Raw genomic sequence first — 19,344 nt, 5'->3', positions numbered from 1 at the left:
GAAAATATAATTAATGTACTGGGAATAGATACTAAGAATTAATAACAACAACAATAATAATAATATTCATAAAAATATATGTTTGAAACTGGAAAACTGATTTTTTAAAATTAATTTTTTATAGATGGCTGGAAAAGAAAGGAGTAAAAGCAAGGTGTGGAGTTATTTTGATTTCACACACTTAAAGATGGTGTTAATATATATATTTAATTTAATATCATCTTTTACTTTTTTCATCTAAAAAGTTATTTGTGTGTTTATTTTTATTTTTATTTGTTTGTTTATAAGTTAAATGTTCTTAAATATAGAAACTTCAATAAAATATAAGTTTTTCAAATTGATTTGAAAATGTTGCACTTTTTGACAAAATATCGGTCAAAACATCGGTGGGCTAGGACTCTCCAAAATCAGGATTGGCATCGGACCCAAAAATCTGGCATCGGTCGGGCTCTACTCCTTATTATTTTTTCTTATTCCACATCAACATTCTGGCGGCACGGTGGTGCAGTGGGTAGCACTGTTGCCTCACAGCAAGAAGGTTGTGGGTTCGAGTCTCAGCATGGGGCCTTTCTGTGTGGAGTTTGCATGTTCTCCCCGTATCTGCATGGGTTTTCTCTGGGTACTCCGATTTTCTCCCACAGTCCAAAGACATGCAGGAGCCTCTAATTTGCCCATAGGTATGAGTGTGTGAGTAAATGGTGTGTGTGCCCTGTGATAGATTGGCGACCTCTCCAGGGTGTATTCCTGCCTCTCATCCAATGCATGCTGGGATAGGCTCCAGCACCCCCCGTGACCCTGCTCAGGATAAGCGGGTATAGATAATGGATGGATGGATGGACAGACATCAACATTCTGTATGCTACTCCTCCTACAGCTTTTCAGCAAGACCTACCTAAGATTGGCTAGTTGTTTCTGCTTTTTGTGCCAATATTTATTTGAGATATTTACAATTTCACATCAGAAATTTTCCCATTGATTAATGGCATACCATGCAGGATTTTTCATTTGAAAATATTATAAAATGACTATGCTAAGGCATATCTACATTTGAGGCCAAAAGTTTAAATACACCCATACACCTAGGCTAAAGATATTCCAACTAAGTTTTTCACGACTTTGCACATTTCATGTTACCATTCATTTATTTTGGCTAGTCAATTAGGGCATCTACTTTGCTCACATCAGAGGTAATTTTGAAACAATCGATTGGAGACATTATTTCAGTTTTAATTCACTATATCAGAATTCCAGTGGGTCAAAAGTTTACATACACCAAGTTGACTCTCTCTTTAAACAGCCTGGAAGATTCCAGAAATTGATGCAATGACTTCTTAGAAGTTTCTGATTGGCCAATTGTCATTAGGAGTCCGTTGGGAGTTAATGGCACCTGTGGCTGTATTTAAGGGCCTACCTTTAGAGCCACTGCCTTTTTGCCCTTGATACCATGGGAAAATCCAAGTAACTCAGTCAAGACCTCAGAAAAAAATTATGGACCTCCACAAGTCCGGTTCCTCCTTAGGAGCAATTTCCAATCAACTAAAGGTTGAACTGAACCAACAAAGACAAACAACAAAGGAACTGGTGAAGGAGTTGGCATCAAGTACCAAAGTATCTACATACACCATTAAGAGAATCCTACACTGCCATGACCTGAAAAGCTATCGCGCAAGGAAGAAGCCCCTACTCAAAGAACGCCATAAAAAACCAGAATGAAGTTTGCAGGTGAGCACCAAGACGAAGGCCTACCCTTTTGGAGGACTGTTCTCTGGTCAGATGAACAAAAATGGAACTGTTTGGCCATAATGATCGGAGCTATGTATGGAGGAAAAAGGGTGAGGCTTTTAATCTGAAGAACACCATCCCAACTGTGAAGTATGGAGGTGGCAGCATCATGTTGTGTGGGGAAAAGGGACTGGTGGCATCATGAGGAAGGAGGATTATCTAGAAATACTGAAGCAACACCTCAAGACATCAGTTAGAAAGTTAAAAGTGTATCGCAACTGCGTCTTCCAGCTGTACAATGATCCTAAGCATACCTCCAAAGTTTCAACAAAATGGATTAATGACAACAAAGTGAAAGTATTGGAGTGGCCATCACAAAGCCCTGACCTGAATCCCATGGACAATTTGTGGACTGAACTGAAAAACCATGTCCAAGCAAGGAGTCCCACAAACCTGATTGAGTTGCACCAGTTCTGTCGGGAGCAATGGGCAAAAATTCCGGTTAAGTATTGTGAGAAGCTTGTGGAGGGCTACACCAAGCGTTTGATTCAAGTTAAGCAAGTAAAAGGCAATGCCACCAAATACTAACAATGTGTATGTAAACGTCTGACCCACTGAAAATCTGATACAGTCCATAAAAGCTGAAATAAATCTGTCTCTGAGCTATTATTTTGAAATGACCTCTTATGGAAATAAAGTAGATACCGTAATTGATTTAACACAAGAAATGTATGGTAACATGAAAGTTGTGAAAAATTGAGTTTGATCTTTAGCCTAGGTGTATGTAAACGTTTGGCTTCAACTATACTTGCACCTTGATTAACACCTGCTGTTTAATGGCAGAGAAACTTTAAAAAGAAGTAAATTTGACAGAAAACATAATCAGCTATACTTATATCTCCACCCGTTATTTGTGCTATCCTCCCTCAAATGCATACGCAGCAAGGAGATGCATACTGCGCTTTGAGTGCCATGTGCCTCTTTATACATAAGATGTATATTTCTGGGGCAGAATGTGTCATATGTGTTTCTCAAAATAGTAGCAAAGGCTTAGTAAATCTGGACCATGTTACTGGCCCAAGTATTCCTGCATGTTTTCCTGCATTTTCATCACAACTTCCTTGTCTCCACGGTCACCATACAACCCCCTTCGATCCCCCTCTCATCTGGCTGGCACACTCCTCCTATACTGCTGCAGAAAAGAGAGTAAATCAATCGGTCAGCAAATATTTTTTGTAGAAACATGTATTCATTACTGTAAATAAGCAGTAAATGCTTTTTGTGATAAAATGTTTTCTATCTGTCAATGAGCACACTATTTTTGAGATATCAAAAAAAATTTTCACCCGCTCCACAGAATTTTACCCAAATTCAGGCCATAACCATAACCTTCTGTGTGAACTTATGCTATTTAACTGTATTATTGAAAGGTCATGGTGTAATGTGGTTCTCTACTTTGTGTGAAGGCAGTAGTTACCCTTGTGTCCCCAGTATCAGAATAAAAACACAAGCCTTTGATGATATAGCAGATGTCCATAATGTACTTTGGAACCTCTCATTATGTCAGGGTTTTGGCAGGTTAGGACCCAAGTGCAGAGTAAACACAGAAGGCTCAAAATGTAGGGTATTAAACAAAGACTTTACTTTAAGAAAAACAAACAGAGAACAAACGAAAAGGCCATGAGGAGCAATTCCAAAGAAAAACTCAAAAATTCTTAAAACAGAAAAAACATGCAAAAAACTCAAACAAAACTCGAAACACGAGAACATGCAGGGGAACTCGAAAGTACTCAAAACACTGAGGAACTCAAAAGTATTCGAAAACACAGAGGAACTTGAACATACACCAAACAACAAGGGCAGAAACAGTAGTAACCAGTACTGAGTGACAGAGAAGCAAGACTTCAATACACAGGGTAAAAAGACACAGGTGAGCACAATGACTAATGGGTAACAAGACACAGGTGAGCACAATGATTGAATAAATGAACATAATAAAACAAACACAGGAGAAAGCAATCAGACCAATGAACACGAGGAGTGGTGAAATTTCGCCCTCTGGCGACCAGAAAGGGCATAACCGTGACACATTATGCTTTGCTTCCTGCCAGGATTTATGGGAAATCTAGTTTGAGGCATCAGGTTATGGACAGGAGAGAAAAACTGTAGGACAGGGGTGTCAAACTCAGATTCTGAGTGCTGCATTATCTGCAGGTTTTTGTGCTTTTGTTTTAATCAGCAGCTAATTAAAGCCTTGAGAACAAAGTGTGTGGATTTTTTAGCCAGTCATCCCCTTAAAGACGCGGGTGGGTCAAAATAGCTAAATCACTACTACTTCTCTTATTTATGAAATGTAAAAGTAATTACTGTTTTGTTTTACCTTCAATGGAGGCAAATAATTTAGTCAGGTCACAAAGTAATTTCAGCAATACAACTTTTATTTGACGAAATAGGAGAAACTGTTCAAGCACTCAATTCAGAGTTCGAGAAGGGAGTCTCAAACTTCTGTTCATAAGTTCTGCCTCTTATATGAGGTAATTTGCATGGCATGACACTTTCTTACCCCCCCTCCCATACCAACTTTCTGTTTTCCTGAGAACCTTTTTGCTTCATCCCAGAAACCTGATGAAACGTCTAGGTTCCTGGTGCCTCAAGGCAGGGGAGGGTGTTCTTATTCTCCCTTCACATACCATCTTGTTTTGGACAGCTTATCTTCATTTGACATCATACACAATACATGCAGTATTCAACAGAAATACATAGGCTATTGATTAGGATATGACATTTTGCAAGCAATGGTCATACATATGCCACCTAATTATTTGCTTATAGCAAAGGTACTTTTAACTATGAATTTTACTCAATTTACAAAGTATCCCTCAAGTCATGTTTTCATATATTGGTGACCTCCTCTGACCCCTGCATCAAGCCTCTTGTCTCCCCTTTGTACCAAATATTATTGCAGTTTAAACTTGGTGTTACACACAGATCGTTATCTATCTGTCTTAGCTCATCCACATTCCTTCCTCCTCGAAGGTCGTTCCTTCCCATTATCTTTCCATTTTGCACACTTAGTTACATATATAGTTTTGTTATAAACACATAAAAATAGTTAAACACATTAAGCAAGCTTGTTTTATATCACGTTATACGGTGATTATTGGGAAGAAGGAAAATAAAGTGAGAGAGAAAGAGTTTCTGATGCGTAGTTGTGTTGTATAGCTTATGTATCAATTGAATAATAGTTTCTGTATCAGGGTATTCGGTGTGTGAAGGTGAGTGCAAGAAAAGTTATATAATCAGGGACTTGAATGTGATAGTGACAGAGGAAGTGATGTAATCAGTCATTTGAAGTTCAGTATGGAAGAAGCATCTGGCGTGTGAAAGGAAGTGATGTAGGTGTGTGGAAGTGAGTGAAAGAGAGCAAGTTGTGTAATCAGGTGTGTGAAGTTGAGTGAAAGAGAGGAAGTTTTGTAATCAGGCGTGTAAAGGTGAGTGACTATCCTGTGGCTTCCTCCAGGCCTCACGGAGAGAGTTCAGGGCTCACCTGGATGAGGTCATCACGCTCAAGTCAAGGTACTCTACCTTGGATCAGGTAAACACTTATCCTTCTTCCACTCTCGCAGCATGCAGGCTGTGCACCACACAAAAGATTTCTTGTCAGAAAGTTACAGAAGGTCCTGATCAGTTGGAATAGGGATTTACTGACTCTTTCAGTAATGAGACATCTGATTTTTGAGTGCTTTTCATGGTTGGCTTAGATATGTGACTGTGTTTTCCCACAATTCTCTGTACAGCATAGTATAAATGGGTTATAAGGCACACTGGTGAAATGTGTTGCATGAACAGGCACTTCACTAGATTGGCCAGAGATAAGGCTGTTCTGCAAAAACAGCACTTTACTAATTAGCAGAAAGTATTCTTTGTATTCTGATTACATTCTTTGTATTCTGATTACAAAGAGCTTGAGCTGATTGACTCTGAGCACTTCATGAGACTTTTAAGACATAACTGAGGCTCTGTGCAAAGAGCTTGTACTGTGGTCATCATTCAGACACTGGTCACACAACTCCAGAAGCACATGCAAATTGTTTCATGAACTTATATTTAATTTGTTTTTTTTTAAATAATTCAATAAACAAGAACATGGCTGCAATACATCCAAATAAACTACAGCTTCAGCTGGTTGCTTTAATATGACAGTGACACAGACATTGGGGGAATCAGTAGACTAAGCATTTACTGATTACACACTAGTACTAGGGTTGTGTATGTATGTGGTCTAATATTCAGTGTAAAGGGGTGCTGGAGGGAAGGTCCTTCCACAGCTCATCTTTGTAAGTCGCTCTAGATAAGAGCGCCTGCCAAATACCAGTAATGTAATGTTTTGTAATGATAGCACAACTTTAGCAGGCTTTAACATCGTTATCCTGTGTTTCTGTGCTTTAGGGCCCAGCCAGAACACTTGGTGCCCACTGTGTTATTAATGGGAGACCCATTAGCGAATTAGAAAACAGTCTAACCCCCACCAGTGCACTGCAGGACTTGTGACAAGTAATCTGGTGACAAGGGTGTCACAAACAGCCAAAACTTTCTGCTTGGTCGGGGACCTGCTTGTCCTGACAGTCCTGGAAGGCATTATTGTACCATACCTTTCCCTGTTAGCACTAATTGGGTTCTGTGTTCACAGATTAATCCTCAGTGCTGTGATTTCAGATGTGCTTTTAGTCATCCTCACACTCGTTACTGTCAGCATCTGTGAGTGTGTGTGCACATGTGTTGGTGTGCCAGCGCATCTGTATATATGGGAGGGAGGCTGCCATTTATTCTCCCAGTCCTTCAGCTATTCAGTTGTGTACACTTGCTATATCAGCTGAGTATGGGAAAAGGCCATAGGAGTCATGGATATTCCCCTGCTGTGGGTAATGTGGTGGTCAGATTATGAGGGACAGAATGACATGGGCTGTGAAGGAGGAGAGGGACTGATCATTAAGGGCTGAATGAGGGATGAGAGGTCAGCTCTGGTTTGATGTTTTGGCTTTTTTTTCAGAATCCTTCTTAGGATTCAGTCATACACTTTATGCATTGCATGATCTCTTTCTGTGTTCGGTGTGAAATGGCACAACCATTGCCTCTTTATGTTGGCATAGCTTTTCTGAACACAGACAGAATTAATTTTTCCTCATCTCACTCTGGGTGGGAGTGTGGTTGAGTATGGGGCATGGGCGACCCACTAAGTTTTGCTTTTGCAGGAACATCACGCCATCATTCCTCTGTGACATTACCACAAATTAGAACTGGAGGACATGTCATAGTGTATGTCATTCCCTGTCACATTTAGGGTCAGAAAATTAATATTTTTCTGATTAATCCACAAAAAATGCATTTCTGTTAATGCCTATGAAATAGACTAATACTGCAGCACTGTGTTGGACAAGGAAATACAGGAGGGGTGGTCTAGGGTAGAGACATGGGACATTCAAGAGATAGGAGGAGGCAGTTTGTGGCCAGTGCACATGTAATGTTCATGTTTGTTCTGTGCACTGCCTGGATGCAATCAACATTTTTTTCTGACAAATTAAGCAAGTGTTGCCCAACTTAATTTTACTAAAATACAGTTTACATTCATTTTTGTGATTGATGTACTTGACCAATCTATATTTGCAGCAATGAAATCTAAAACTTTATGACAACTCAGTTACAACAGTTTTATTTTCCATTTGAAGAACAAACTTTTTGTAACCAATGAATCCCTGATTTAACTTCTCCCTCAATTTTCAGAGTCCCCAGTCCTATTTGTAAACCCATGTGAGGGTTTGGAAGGTCTCAGTGAGCATGCTGCCAGCTGATGCTGCTTTTAAGAATACACTCCTGGGCAAAAAAATGGGCCAAGCCCAAAATGGCAAAATATTAAGCTTTTGATGGTCTTAACAACAAATCATTGGTCAGAAAATTAGCAAGAATTAAACAAATGCACTCCTGAGACCTCCTGTGCCACCATTTGCTCGTTTACTTTTGCTGCAGTGAACTGTTTGGGGAAAAGCTAGAAACAGGGAAATTCACTTATACAGTAGACAAATTAACATAATGTCATAGAGTCATGTTTTGTATTTGGTTGCATATCATTTGCATGCCATGACTTCCTGATGTCTGTGACCTATCCACATCATCAGAGTCTGGATATCTTATTTTCAGGTTGTCCTAAAAGCGATACAAAAACTCTTTGCATTTGAATGGATCTCTGTGGGAATTGGTGGGTGGGACTAGATTCAGCTGTAAATTATGCTGATACAGTATGGAACACATTTGTTGACTAAATGGCTTTACGTCAACAAGGGTCCAAGGTAGCAAATGAGCCTCAAACCATAATAATAAATAATAATAATAATAATAATAATAACTTTATTTATATAGCACTTTTCATACAATGGTTTGCAGCCCAAAGTGTTTCACAGAAAAGCATTTACAAATTAAAAGAAATGGAAAACAGAAAAATAAGGCAATGGAAAATATATACAATAAAAATAACACAATTATACAAGGCATTGTACATAAAATATGACAGTCTTATAAAGTTTTCATGTTGGTACTGGACGTTGATGTTTAGAAGAACAGTCTCATATTATTATCTAGCCTCATATATTGTATTAATCACATAAACTATGTTTTAAGTGAAATTTTTGCATTTGCCGAAAGCATCAAAACACAGGAAATTAAATTTATCAGCACTCATACTAACATCAGTCAGCTGTCCATCAAGGTGTATCAGCACAGATCTGTTTTTTTTTTTTTTTTTTTGCACAGATCGTTTTTGCATCGGGAGGTTTAATTAATAAATAAAACTTGGTATTGTTGTGCATGTAACCTTCACTGGAAATTATTACCATATGAAATTCAAAACATCATCCAATATCAAAATAAGTATTAGATTGTATGGTAGTGTATCAAATATTTAAATAATATTTTCTATTATACTGCTGCAGGATATGTACTGTTTAGATTTTGGATTTAGAAAGGGAATCAGTGAATAAGAATGTGGCCTGGCCTCCCCGTCACAAGCATCAAAGCAAATGTGATTGGGGTAATATAAAATCCACGGATACCCTAATCTAGGCAGACAATCTATGGGTCTCACCCCCTCCGAAGAGACAAACCTGATGACACAGGACACCATATCGGGGGTCGGAGACCCTACATGCCTAACATTTCCCTTTCCCGTGTCCTCTTTAAGTTTGAATGCAATCTTTAGGTAGGCCAGTCCTTGTCATAAATTAGTCTGACCCCCCCTCCCTTCTATCCTACACCTTAACTCAACATCACCCAATCAGGCAAAAACATCCTCAAGCCATGCTGGGTAAGGTATTTAAGATTGCCACAGGAAAAAGGTTGTTGTGTTGCGTTTGGTTTCGGAGCCTGGAAGAAGAAGAGTTTTCCTCTTTTTATTTTGGTGGTGGTTCCTAGGTTGTGTGTTTTTAGCTGGTTTCCTTGTGGCGCTTATACTGGAAGTGGGTGATACTTCTGGCCGATCCGTTTCTCTCTCTCTCTCTCTTATCCGTCTCTCTCTCTCTATTTTCTGGTATTTCTAGATTAGTTGTTTAATGTTTTGCTGTATGTCTTCTGTTGTGTAATTTAGATGTAGTGTGGCTGCATTCAATAAAGAATGTATGTTCATTAATATAATTGACTGCTTCTTATTGAATTCAATTATTCAATCTGAAAACCTGATATACAGCTTGTTTTGACTTGTTGGTTAATGCCACCAGTTTTCTGTAGACTGATCTATCAAAGAATTTGGTGATTAAATAGATAATTCTAATTTTAAACATAATTATTAAATTAAATCTAATAAAATATATTTTACATGTAGGTGAAGTGAGGGGTTCTAGCACTCAATATCACTTGGTTTAGTATTTGGATTCAAATACTTTTCTGTGCTCTGTTGATTTTGCCTAGTGTAACTGAGTCTGCCAATAGGACCAAAAGGTGAGGTTTGCACTTTTTGAGAGTATTTTATTGGTTCCAATACACCAGACAAAATCAGTAAAGCGTAGAAAAGTATTTGAATCGAAAACAAATACGTATTTGACCCAGGTCTGATTTTTGGCCTATAAAGCTAATTTGCTTATCAGGTCACCTACTTTTCCTTGTTGGGCCGAACTGAACACCTTAACAAGGACATTGACTGTTGGAACCGCTGGATTCAGAAAAGAAACATATTCTTAATTAATCCTTGCTTGTCCAACACTGCACTAATATTACATATGTACGTACATTGAGTATAGCACCATAGGTGTGAGGAATATTCCTCCCAAACATACTGTGCCTATATGTCTGCATTCAATACCATTGTGACACAAAGTCACCATTTATTCCCAACCCACCATGTTAGTGCGTTATTTTCTAAGTACTCAAACACTCGTAAGAAACTGAATTTCTCATTTATAAGTGTTTTACTTTCACAGATCAAATGTAAAGGAATTTACTATTAATAAGAAAAACTGAATTCACATTTGTTTTGTTTGTTCTTCACAAAGACCTTGCACAAAACATAATGGAAAACTTTTGTAACTCAAACCATAAAAGTTAGGTATAGCTATGCTTTCCAGAAACCAAATATTTGAAGATGTCATCCATCCAACTTGGTAAAAACTAAGATAGAGTGTAACTAACAATACGGAAGCAACAGAAGCAATGGTATTCCTGGACGTTACTTAGCTTTTCTTGTGATGAGCATGCAATTAGTCTTACCAACAATATTTAGTGGCCTTAGGTAAGAGATCAAAAATGTGCATTTACAACATATACACTACATTTCCAAAAGTATGTGGACACCTGAACTTCACATCCATATATACTTGTTGAACATTTCATTCCAAAACCATGGGCATTAATATGGAGTTGGACCCCCTTTTGCTGCAGTAACAGCCTCCACTCTTCTGGGAAGGCTTTTCAGTAGATTCTGGAGCATGGCTGCAGGGATTGGTTGCCATTCAGCTACAACAGCATTAGTGAGGTTGAGCACTAAAGTTGGGTGTAAGGCCTGGCTCACAGTCGTTATTCCAATTCATCCCAAAGTTGTTTGATGGAGTGGAGTTCAGGGCTCTGTGTAGGCTAGTCAAGTTCTTCCCCCACCAAACTCAGCAAACCATTTCTTTATGGACCTCCAGTGAAGGGAAATCTTAATGCTACATCATACAATGACATTCTACAGAATTGTGAGCTTCCAACTTTGTGGCAACAGTTTGGGGATGGCCTTTTTCTGTTTCAGCATAACATTGCCCATCTGACACATTATGGTTATTGCCTGCTCGCCACTTCAGACAGTGTATGATTGACTGGCTGCTTAGTGACTGTGTGCCTCATTGCTGCCTGAGTGCCAGTTACAGCAGTTCAGACATAACAGTGTCTTGTTGTTGTCATGTTCATTTAGAACTTTAGAATGATGGACTTATTCAAACATGGAGAAGTTAGCTTGATTTTGTAAGTTAGCATTGTCTCTCCCCATGTTAGCTAGTCTATGTCTATGGGCAATACCGCCACCAAATTTCTCATTTTGAGGTCTTATTTAAATTGAATAAAGTCTACAGCCATTAAAATATAAAAAGCACACACCTAAAAAATGAGCGATAGAATGAGAGTTCTTGTGTCAGGATCTGGCGATTGTAGTCCACCTACGAATTGGCATTGTGTAGTGAGTTCTGTCAGAGATTTTCCTTTCATGCTACTAATCTCTCGGTCTCTTTCTTTTCTCTTTTCTCTCTCCTCTCTCCATTTATTACTCTCTCTGTCCCTCCCTGTCTCACACTCTCTCTCCCTCCCTCCCTCATCTTTCAATCTCTGTTCCTCCCACCCTCACTCCCTCTCCCTCTCTCCAGGTGCAGTCACGATGCAGCAGTAAAGAGAACATACTGAGAGCCAGTGAGTTTTGTGTAGCCCTTACTAATCGCAGTGAGTGCGCCCCCTCCTGTTCTCAGTCCTCCAGTCTTGTGCAAGATTAACATTAGAAATGTGTGTGATGTGCATTATTTCCTGGGGCTCTGTGCCTCATGGTAACCATGTGTAAGTCTCCGCAGTTCCACAATAGAAAAAAGGACAGGGTTATGTTTAATGCTAGAAATGTTTGTTTGATGGATAAAAAAATGGTCTAAAAGTTAGTGACAAATTATTTATCATTATCCATTTTGGTCAGCTGTCCAGCAAGTATAACTTATAACTTATACAACTTGCTAATAATTTAATTATATGTATTACATATTAGTATAGCTTGCAAATCTCACCTAAGATACATTGTTGTTATCTCTCTGTTAGAGTAACTTTATGGATACATTGAATAAATGAAAACAAGAACTAAACGTAGCATTTCACAATGCAGATCTGGCTGTTCCTCATGACATTGCCTCCTCTAGCTGTCTGACAGTGCTGATGCCCTTTGGACATATGGGTTTAATCGCCTCCCTTCTGTCTGACTGCAGGCCACAGCGCAGTGGATATAACCAAGGTCGCTCGGAGGCACCGCATGTCCCCGTTCCCCCTCACATCCATGGACAAGGCCTTCATCACTGTGCTGGAGATGACCGCCATCCTGGGCACTGAGATTATCAACTACAGAGGTGAGGCCTCCCTCACCATGACATTGGGTGGGCTTTTGTCTCTAAAGGGTTGATTGTGGTTCAAACAAATTTGATGAATAGCTTTCATTGACAGAATGGAACGAACATTGCCAGAATGGAATAATGAATGTCCCAGAAATACAGTGTTCAAACATTCTTATGTTAACTTGATCTGATCTGGCATTCCTGTTGTGCTTTGTTGGCTAACTAGCTTGACAGCCCAGTGAACAAGCAAGGTGTCAGGGTTTTCTGGGGAAATGGACCCAAACGCAGAGTGGGAAAAACTAACAAAACTGCAAAGGGGTGAATAATAAAGAATTTCATTACAAAAAAAAAAATTCAAGAACAAAAAAAGGGGCCACGAGGGGCAAAACCACAAACTCAACTCAAAACCACAAACAAAAGAATTATTAAGAACAAGAAAAAACACAGAACAGAACACAAGCAGGGCGGAACACAGGCAGGACAGAATACGGACAGGCTGAACACACACAAGTAGGACAAAAACCGGCAGATATATACAGTCCAAAACACAAGCGGGAAATGCAGGCAGAAACACATTCAGAAACACAAATGAAACGCAAGGAACCAGCACCCAAGTCAGGAAACAAATAACTTAAATAGACAAGGGTAAAAAAACACAGGTGAACTCAAAGAACAATCAAACCAGGACAGGGTGGGAACAAACGAGACACAAGCAGAAACAATAATAAATTCATTGAAAGCAATAATACAATTAACCAACAGGGGAACGAACAGAACACAAAACAGAAGTGCCGCCATCTGGCGGCCTAACAAGGAAAAACAGAGACAGAAACACAGAACCATGACACAAGGTAGGTGACCTGATAAGCAAATTAGATTTATAGGCCAAAAATCAGACCTGGGTCAAATACGTATTTGTTTTGGATTCAAATACTTTTCTACGCTTTACTGATTTTGTCTGGTGTATTGGAACCAATGAAATACTCTCAAAAAGTGCAAACCTCACCTGTTGGTCCTATTGGCAGACTCAGTTACACTAGGCAAAATCAACAGAGCACAGAAAAGTATTTGAATCCAAAACAAATATGTATTTGACCCAGGTCAGGACGAATGGGAAAAAATTCTGGGAAAGTATTGTGAGAAGCATGTGGAAGGCTACCCCAAGCGTTTGATTCAAGTTAAGCGATTAAAAGGCAATGCCAACAAATAATAACAGTGTATGTAAACTTTTGACCCACAGAAAATCTGATATAGTACATAAAAGCGTAAATAAATCTATCGCTTAGCTATTGTTTTGAAATGACCTCTTATGTAAATAAAGTTGATACCCTAATTGACTTAACACAGGAAAGGTATGGTAACATGAAATGTGTGGAGTTGCTCTGCTTCACTGTCTGTGACTAGATTTTGTTGTTGCAACTAATATTAGCTGAATATTCCTACGATTGGATTAGCCTGAATTGGACCAATCCAGTTACAGTACACCAAGCCAAGAAAAGGCATATATGTTCTACAGACATGTGTAACAGACTAGTCAAAGCCTGGTCCCCACACTCAAAGGGTCCCTGCTGATAATTCCAGCTAATACTAGTTGGGATCCTTAACTGGTTTAGCTGGTCATAGCTTGTCTGTGACTGGTGAAAGCTGGTCATAGCTGGTCTGTGGCTGGTTAAGCTGGTAGAGTGAAATGGTGCGTAATCTGGTAGACTAGCTGACTATAGGCTGGTGAACCGGCTAAAACCAGCTGGAAATGTCAAAAACGTAGCTTAAATCAACTTGACCCATTTATTCTGGTTTAAAATGAAATTTTCAGTAGGGTCCACAATGAGGGATTTCCAAAACTGGTTTGTAGGGCTTTTTTGTTTGCAGATGCAGTGCTTTAAACAAGATAACCACTTAGTAGGTTGGCAGCATATGGCATTGCGAAGAACAGTTTTGGTTGTGTCATCATTTGCTGTTGGGCTATCACTATTGATAGTTATTGGCTAGGCAGCCAAATGGAAAATGTATGTGTCACTTTTATTTAGAAGTACAGAAGTGTTTTCTGTGGAATTGTAGTCTTGAAAGGAGACTGAATTTTAAGACTATAATGTATGACACCCACCAATAATTTGTGTGCATACTTTTTTTTTTAAGTATTGTTCAGAGGGCACTGAATGTCCTTTGACAAAAACAGAGTAAATGTATCAGTATGTGTGTCAGTGTCTCTGGCTGCCATATGGTATTTATGCAGGGCAACTGTTTCTTTTACAGTGGACTCGTATTACCAACATCAGGATTATAAGTATTATAAAATTGGATGATAAGGATTATAGAATGGTGAATTATGTTAATAATTTATTCATCCTTTTACAGGTTTGAAACCTGTAAACGTTCATCTCTCTGTTGAAATGTGTGCATTACCTTTGTTGCCAAATTGCCAAATTCACAAACAGTTGCATAAAACAAAAAGAAATCCCACAAGTAGCCAGTGCTTCTTAATGAACATATCAGGAATCTAACATTATAAAGCATGATAAATAACAACAAGACCAGGTCAAAACCTACTATATGGCTGGACCGTACACACTTAATCCGGCCGACCAATCGTGTAACTTCATAACTCGGCCGACCAATGGTGTAACTTCATAACTCGGCCGACCAATGGTGTAGCTTCAACACTCACTCAGTCACAGACATTTGCATTTAAAGGGCTGGCCCCGCTGTTGCGGTCCAGCCAAAAATAATGATTTAAATATTTATATTTAAATTAAATGTGAATATATTTTTGTATTGGAAAAAAGCTTCATGTATTCTCCAAATTTCTGTGGCTCCACTCCTTTATAGAACAGTGGATGAGTGCTGATACACTCAACCACCATGTATGTGAAATCCCATCTACACCTGAATCAAAATAGTCTCTATCCTTTCCTTCCTAAAACTCTCCCTCTTTCTGTCTAGATGGGATGGGGCGAGTCCTGGCGCAGGACGTCTATGCCAAAGACAACTTGCCCCCTTTCCCCGCATCGGTTAAGGATGGGTATGCCGTCAGAGGTGAGCACTCTTTTTATGTTTAGACTCCATTACAGCCTGAATTGAAATTATCTTCACATAACTAATATGGTTGAAGAACTTGTCTTGTTTATAGAAAATAAATCTTGAATAGTAAAAGTCACTTGCAGATAATATTTCATCTTTTGTGGTCTGTGCTATGACCCTTGTCTCATTGAAACCAATTAAATAAATCAGCTGCTGTCTCCTTTGTTCAGATTTACTTCTTAAATTGGGAGTTTTGAGGATATAATATATTCAAAATGACATCAAAGATATCTATCTATCTATCTACCTATCTATCTATGTGTCTGTCTGTCTGTATATCTAGCTATCTTTCTATTTGGCAGAAGGCTAATAATACAGTAAAACCATAACAATACAGAGAAAAAAAACATGGTTTTTATGACTACTAGTCTTAATCTACACACAATCCAAAATAGCTCAGAACATTTTTAGAACCAACATTCGCTACTTGCAGTGAATGTTAAAATTTATTTTTATAGATCTATAATGGCTTCCTTGACTTGGTACAACTCATTGGTAAAACTCTGGTCCTTATGTTGACAAATGCCAATAACAGATTCCATGGACAATAAAAAGCCTAGAATCAAGGCAAGATACTGAAAGCTCTCCATGCATGCACTAAGGAAGCAATAAAATCAAATCAAATAAAATTAAATCTATTTATAAATACAACCCAGGTTGACTAAAGTGCTGTACAGGCAGGTAAAATCACGAAATAAGAACAAATCACAAAATAAAAACAGAAACACAGAGTACAAATCACAGAGTAAAAAGCATCAAGACACACGGCACAAAACTACAAGGCAAACTCACAGGCATAGGCGCACTAAAATCACATCAGGAAGATCCAAACGCTACAGAATAAAAGTATGTTTTCAGCCTGGACTTGAAGGAATCAATGGACTGGGCAGATCTAATTGAGTGGGTGATGCTATTTCATAGTTTAGGGGTAGCAAAAGCAAAGGTGCGGTCACCCCTGAGCTTAAGTTTTGCTCGCGGGACAGCCAGGAGCCCCAAGTCAGACGACCTGAGGGACCTGGAGGTGGAGTAAGGGGTTAAAAGATCTGAGATGTACGAGGGAGCCTGCCAATTTAGGGCTTTAAAGACAAACAGGAGAACCTTAAAATCAACTCTAAACCAGACTGGTAGCCAGTGGAGAGAGGCCAGAATAGGGCTAATATGGTCCCTCTTCCGGGTACCCGTCAGGAGCCTGGCTGTGGCGTTCTGGACCAGTTGCAAGCGGGACAAGTGGGAGGATATGAAGGCATGGATGACTTTCTCAAGATCTTTGAATGACAGAAAAGACTTGATTTTGGCAATGGAATGAAGCTGAAAGAAACTGGCTTTAACTACTCCATTTACCTGCTTGTCAAATTTAAAGGCGGAGTCAAATATCACGCCAAGGTTTTTGACATAGGGTTTGACAAGGGTGGACAGGTTGCCTAGGCTGCTAGTAATCAGTCTGATGGAGTCAGGGGGGCCAAATAGGATCATTTCAGTCTTGCTCTCATTCAGCTGCAGGAAGTTTTGAGCCATCCAGCACTTAATGTCCTCAAGACAGTCCATGAGACTGTTGAGTTTGCACTGGTCGTTTGGTTTCAGGGGGAGATAAAGCGGTGTGTCATCTGCATAAAGATGGAAGGAAATGTTGTACTTTTAAAAAATTTGACCAAGGGGAAGCATGTAAATAGAGAATAGAATGGGATCTAGGATGGAACCCTGTGGGACCCCGCAGGAGGGCCAGGCTGGAGGAGAGGAAGAATTTCTTATGTTGACGGAGAAACTTCTATTGCTGAGGTAGGATATGAACCAGTTCAGGGCAGTGCCACCAACACCAACCCCACATTGGAGACGGTCAATTAAAATGTCATGATCCACTGTATCGAACGCTGCGCTGAGGTCAAGAAGAATCAGTACGGCACAGTCACCGGAGTCAACAGAGAGGAGCAGGTCATTAGACACTTTCAGCAAGGCAGACTCTGTGCTATGGTGAGCCCTAAAACCTGACTGAAGTCTTTCCAGGATGTTATTTTGGTGTAAGTGGGGCAGCAATTGACCGAGAATGACCGTCTCAAGGACCTTAGACAGGAACGGAAGTTTAAAAATCAGTCTGTAGTTACTCGACAAGGTGGGGTCTAAATTTGTTTTTTTCAGGAGGGGCTGGACCACTGTGTGCTTGAAGTAGGTTGGAACGATACCTGTGGCTAGAGAGCTGTTGATTATAGATAGGATGCTGGGACTGGCTATGTCAAGGACCTCCTTCAGGAGAGCAGTGGGGACAATATCAAGGGGGCAGGTTGCAGAATTCATGGAAGGGAGGGTAGCGTAATGGGTTGGGTAGCATAACCAGTTCAATTCAGATGAACAGGCCAGAGAGACAGCTAGGTCACGAGTGGAGGGGGAAATGTTCATTTTGATGTCCTCAACTTTGCTAATGAAAAATTTTTTAAATTCTTTGCACTTAATTGGAGGCACATCTAAGCTGGTACTGGGGGCGGGACGGATAAGAGAGTTAATGGTAGTGAATAGGACTTTGGGATTATGAGAGTTATTAGAGATGAGGTCAGAAAGGTATTTTGTTCTCACAGCCTTAACTGCTTCCTGATATTTGAGAAGATTGTCCCTCAAAATGTCAAAGGAAATTTGAAGTTTATCACGCTTCCACTTCCGTTCGCTTTTCTGCACTCCCTCCTTAGGGCTCTGGTGGTGTCATTAAGCCAAGGGAAACCTTTAGGCTTGGGCTTTTTCAATTTAAGGGGGGCAACAGAATCCAGAATAGAAAAGCAGGTGGTGTTAAATAAGAAAATAAGTTCCTCAGTGCTGAGATGGGGAGGAGAACCCTCAATAGTGTAGGTACTGGGGGCAGCTATGAGGGCCTCTGAGAACTTATTGGCAGTCGAAGAGTTAATGTAGCGAGAGTAACGTACAGAGAGATGAGATTTAGTGGGTGAGAGAGGCAAAAATGAATCAGCACTGTGATCCGAAAGACAAGCATCAATTATTTCCATATTGCAAATCGGGAAACCCAATGATAAGACTAGGTTTAGTGTATGGCCTAGCTTGTGCGTAGGGCCAGTGGTAAACTGAGCCAGATTAAAAGATTCAACCAGATGCATAAATTCAACCACAAGAGGCTTAGAGGGACAGCAAACATGAATATTGAAATCACCAAGAACCAGGACTCTATCAAAGTTAGGCATGGTATTTGAAAGAAAGTCCGCAAATTGTGGAATAAAGTCTTTATGTATTCTTGGCGGACGATACACAAGAGCAATTAAAAGGGGTTTGAGCAGGCCTACTTTAATTAATTGCACCTTGAAGCTGGAGAAATGATCAGTGTTTAAAAGGTGGCAATTAAAATGTTTCTTAAACACCACAGCTAGACCCCCGCCACGTCCAGAAGGTCTAGGCGTGATAAAAAAGTTACAGTCATTAGGACAGAGTTCGACAACTGGAGCAAACTCACCAACGTTAAGCCAGGTTTCCGTTACCAGCAAGAAATCCAAATCATGGGCGGTGAAAAAATCATTAAGAATAAAAGTTTTATTGGATAGGGATCTCGCGTTTATCAGAGCCAGTTTGACAGCGGCAGCAGCCGATTCATAATCTGACAACGGCATCCACGTCAGAGGGCGGAGATTCTGGACTACTACCCACCACGCTCCCCAGATAGTCTAGCGGGGTACCCGGTTTCTTTTCTGCCAGTGATTCTGACTGGGATGTCCGTAGGTGTGGGAGTTGGAGGTTTAGACCTAGTAAAAACAGAAAGATGAGTGCGAACAGATAGGGGATTGAATGACAGGAGAGACCTGTGGGGGGAGCTCTCGTGGGAAGGAGTATGCTGATGTTGTACAATAGAGGAAGAGGGAGGATCTGGGACGTGTGTGTGGGACATAAACAGTCAGTCGGATGGGAAGGACTGCACCGCATGCCGCAAGTTCGCTGATAGCATTTGGCTACCCCGCTTGTT

General features: G+C 39.9%; 1 protein-coding gene across 5 annotated transcripts in view; it reads left to right on the top strand.

The window, feature by feature from the left end:
- Nucleotides 1–19,344, top strand: part of LOC135257863 (gephyrin) — a 404,797-nt gene that overhangs the window by 359,473 nt on the left and 25,980 nt on the right. For 2 of the 5 annotated variants that reach the window (XM_064341059.1, XM_064341063.1), the window contains 4 exons: nucleotides 5,243–5,317; nucleotides 11,598–11,670; nucleotides 12,195–12,332; nucleotides 15,258–15,350. In XM_064341059.1, the coding sequence (XP_064197129.1) occupies nucleotides 5,243–5,317; nucleotides 11,598–11,670; nucleotides 12,195–12,332; nucleotides 15,258–15,350 (379 nt within the window). The remainder of the gene's footprint in view (nucleotides 1–5,242; nucleotides 5,318–11,597; nucleotides 11,671–12,194; nucleotides 12,333–15,257; nucleotides 15,351–19,344) is intronic. The other 3 variants (XM_064341060.1, XM_064341062.1, XM_064341061.1) reach the window with 3 other exon arrangements.

The sequence above is a fragment of the Anguilla rostrata genome, chromosome 6 (assembly GCF_018555375.3).
Source record: "Anguilla rostrata isolate EN2019 chromosome 6, ASM1855537v3, whole genome shotgun sequence".
Taxonomy (NCBI): domain Eukaryota; kingdom Metazoa; phylum Chordata; class Actinopteri; order Anguilliformes; family Anguillidae; genus Anguilla; species Anguilla rostrata.
This window is presented reverse-complemented; position numbering and strand designations above follow the sequence as displayed.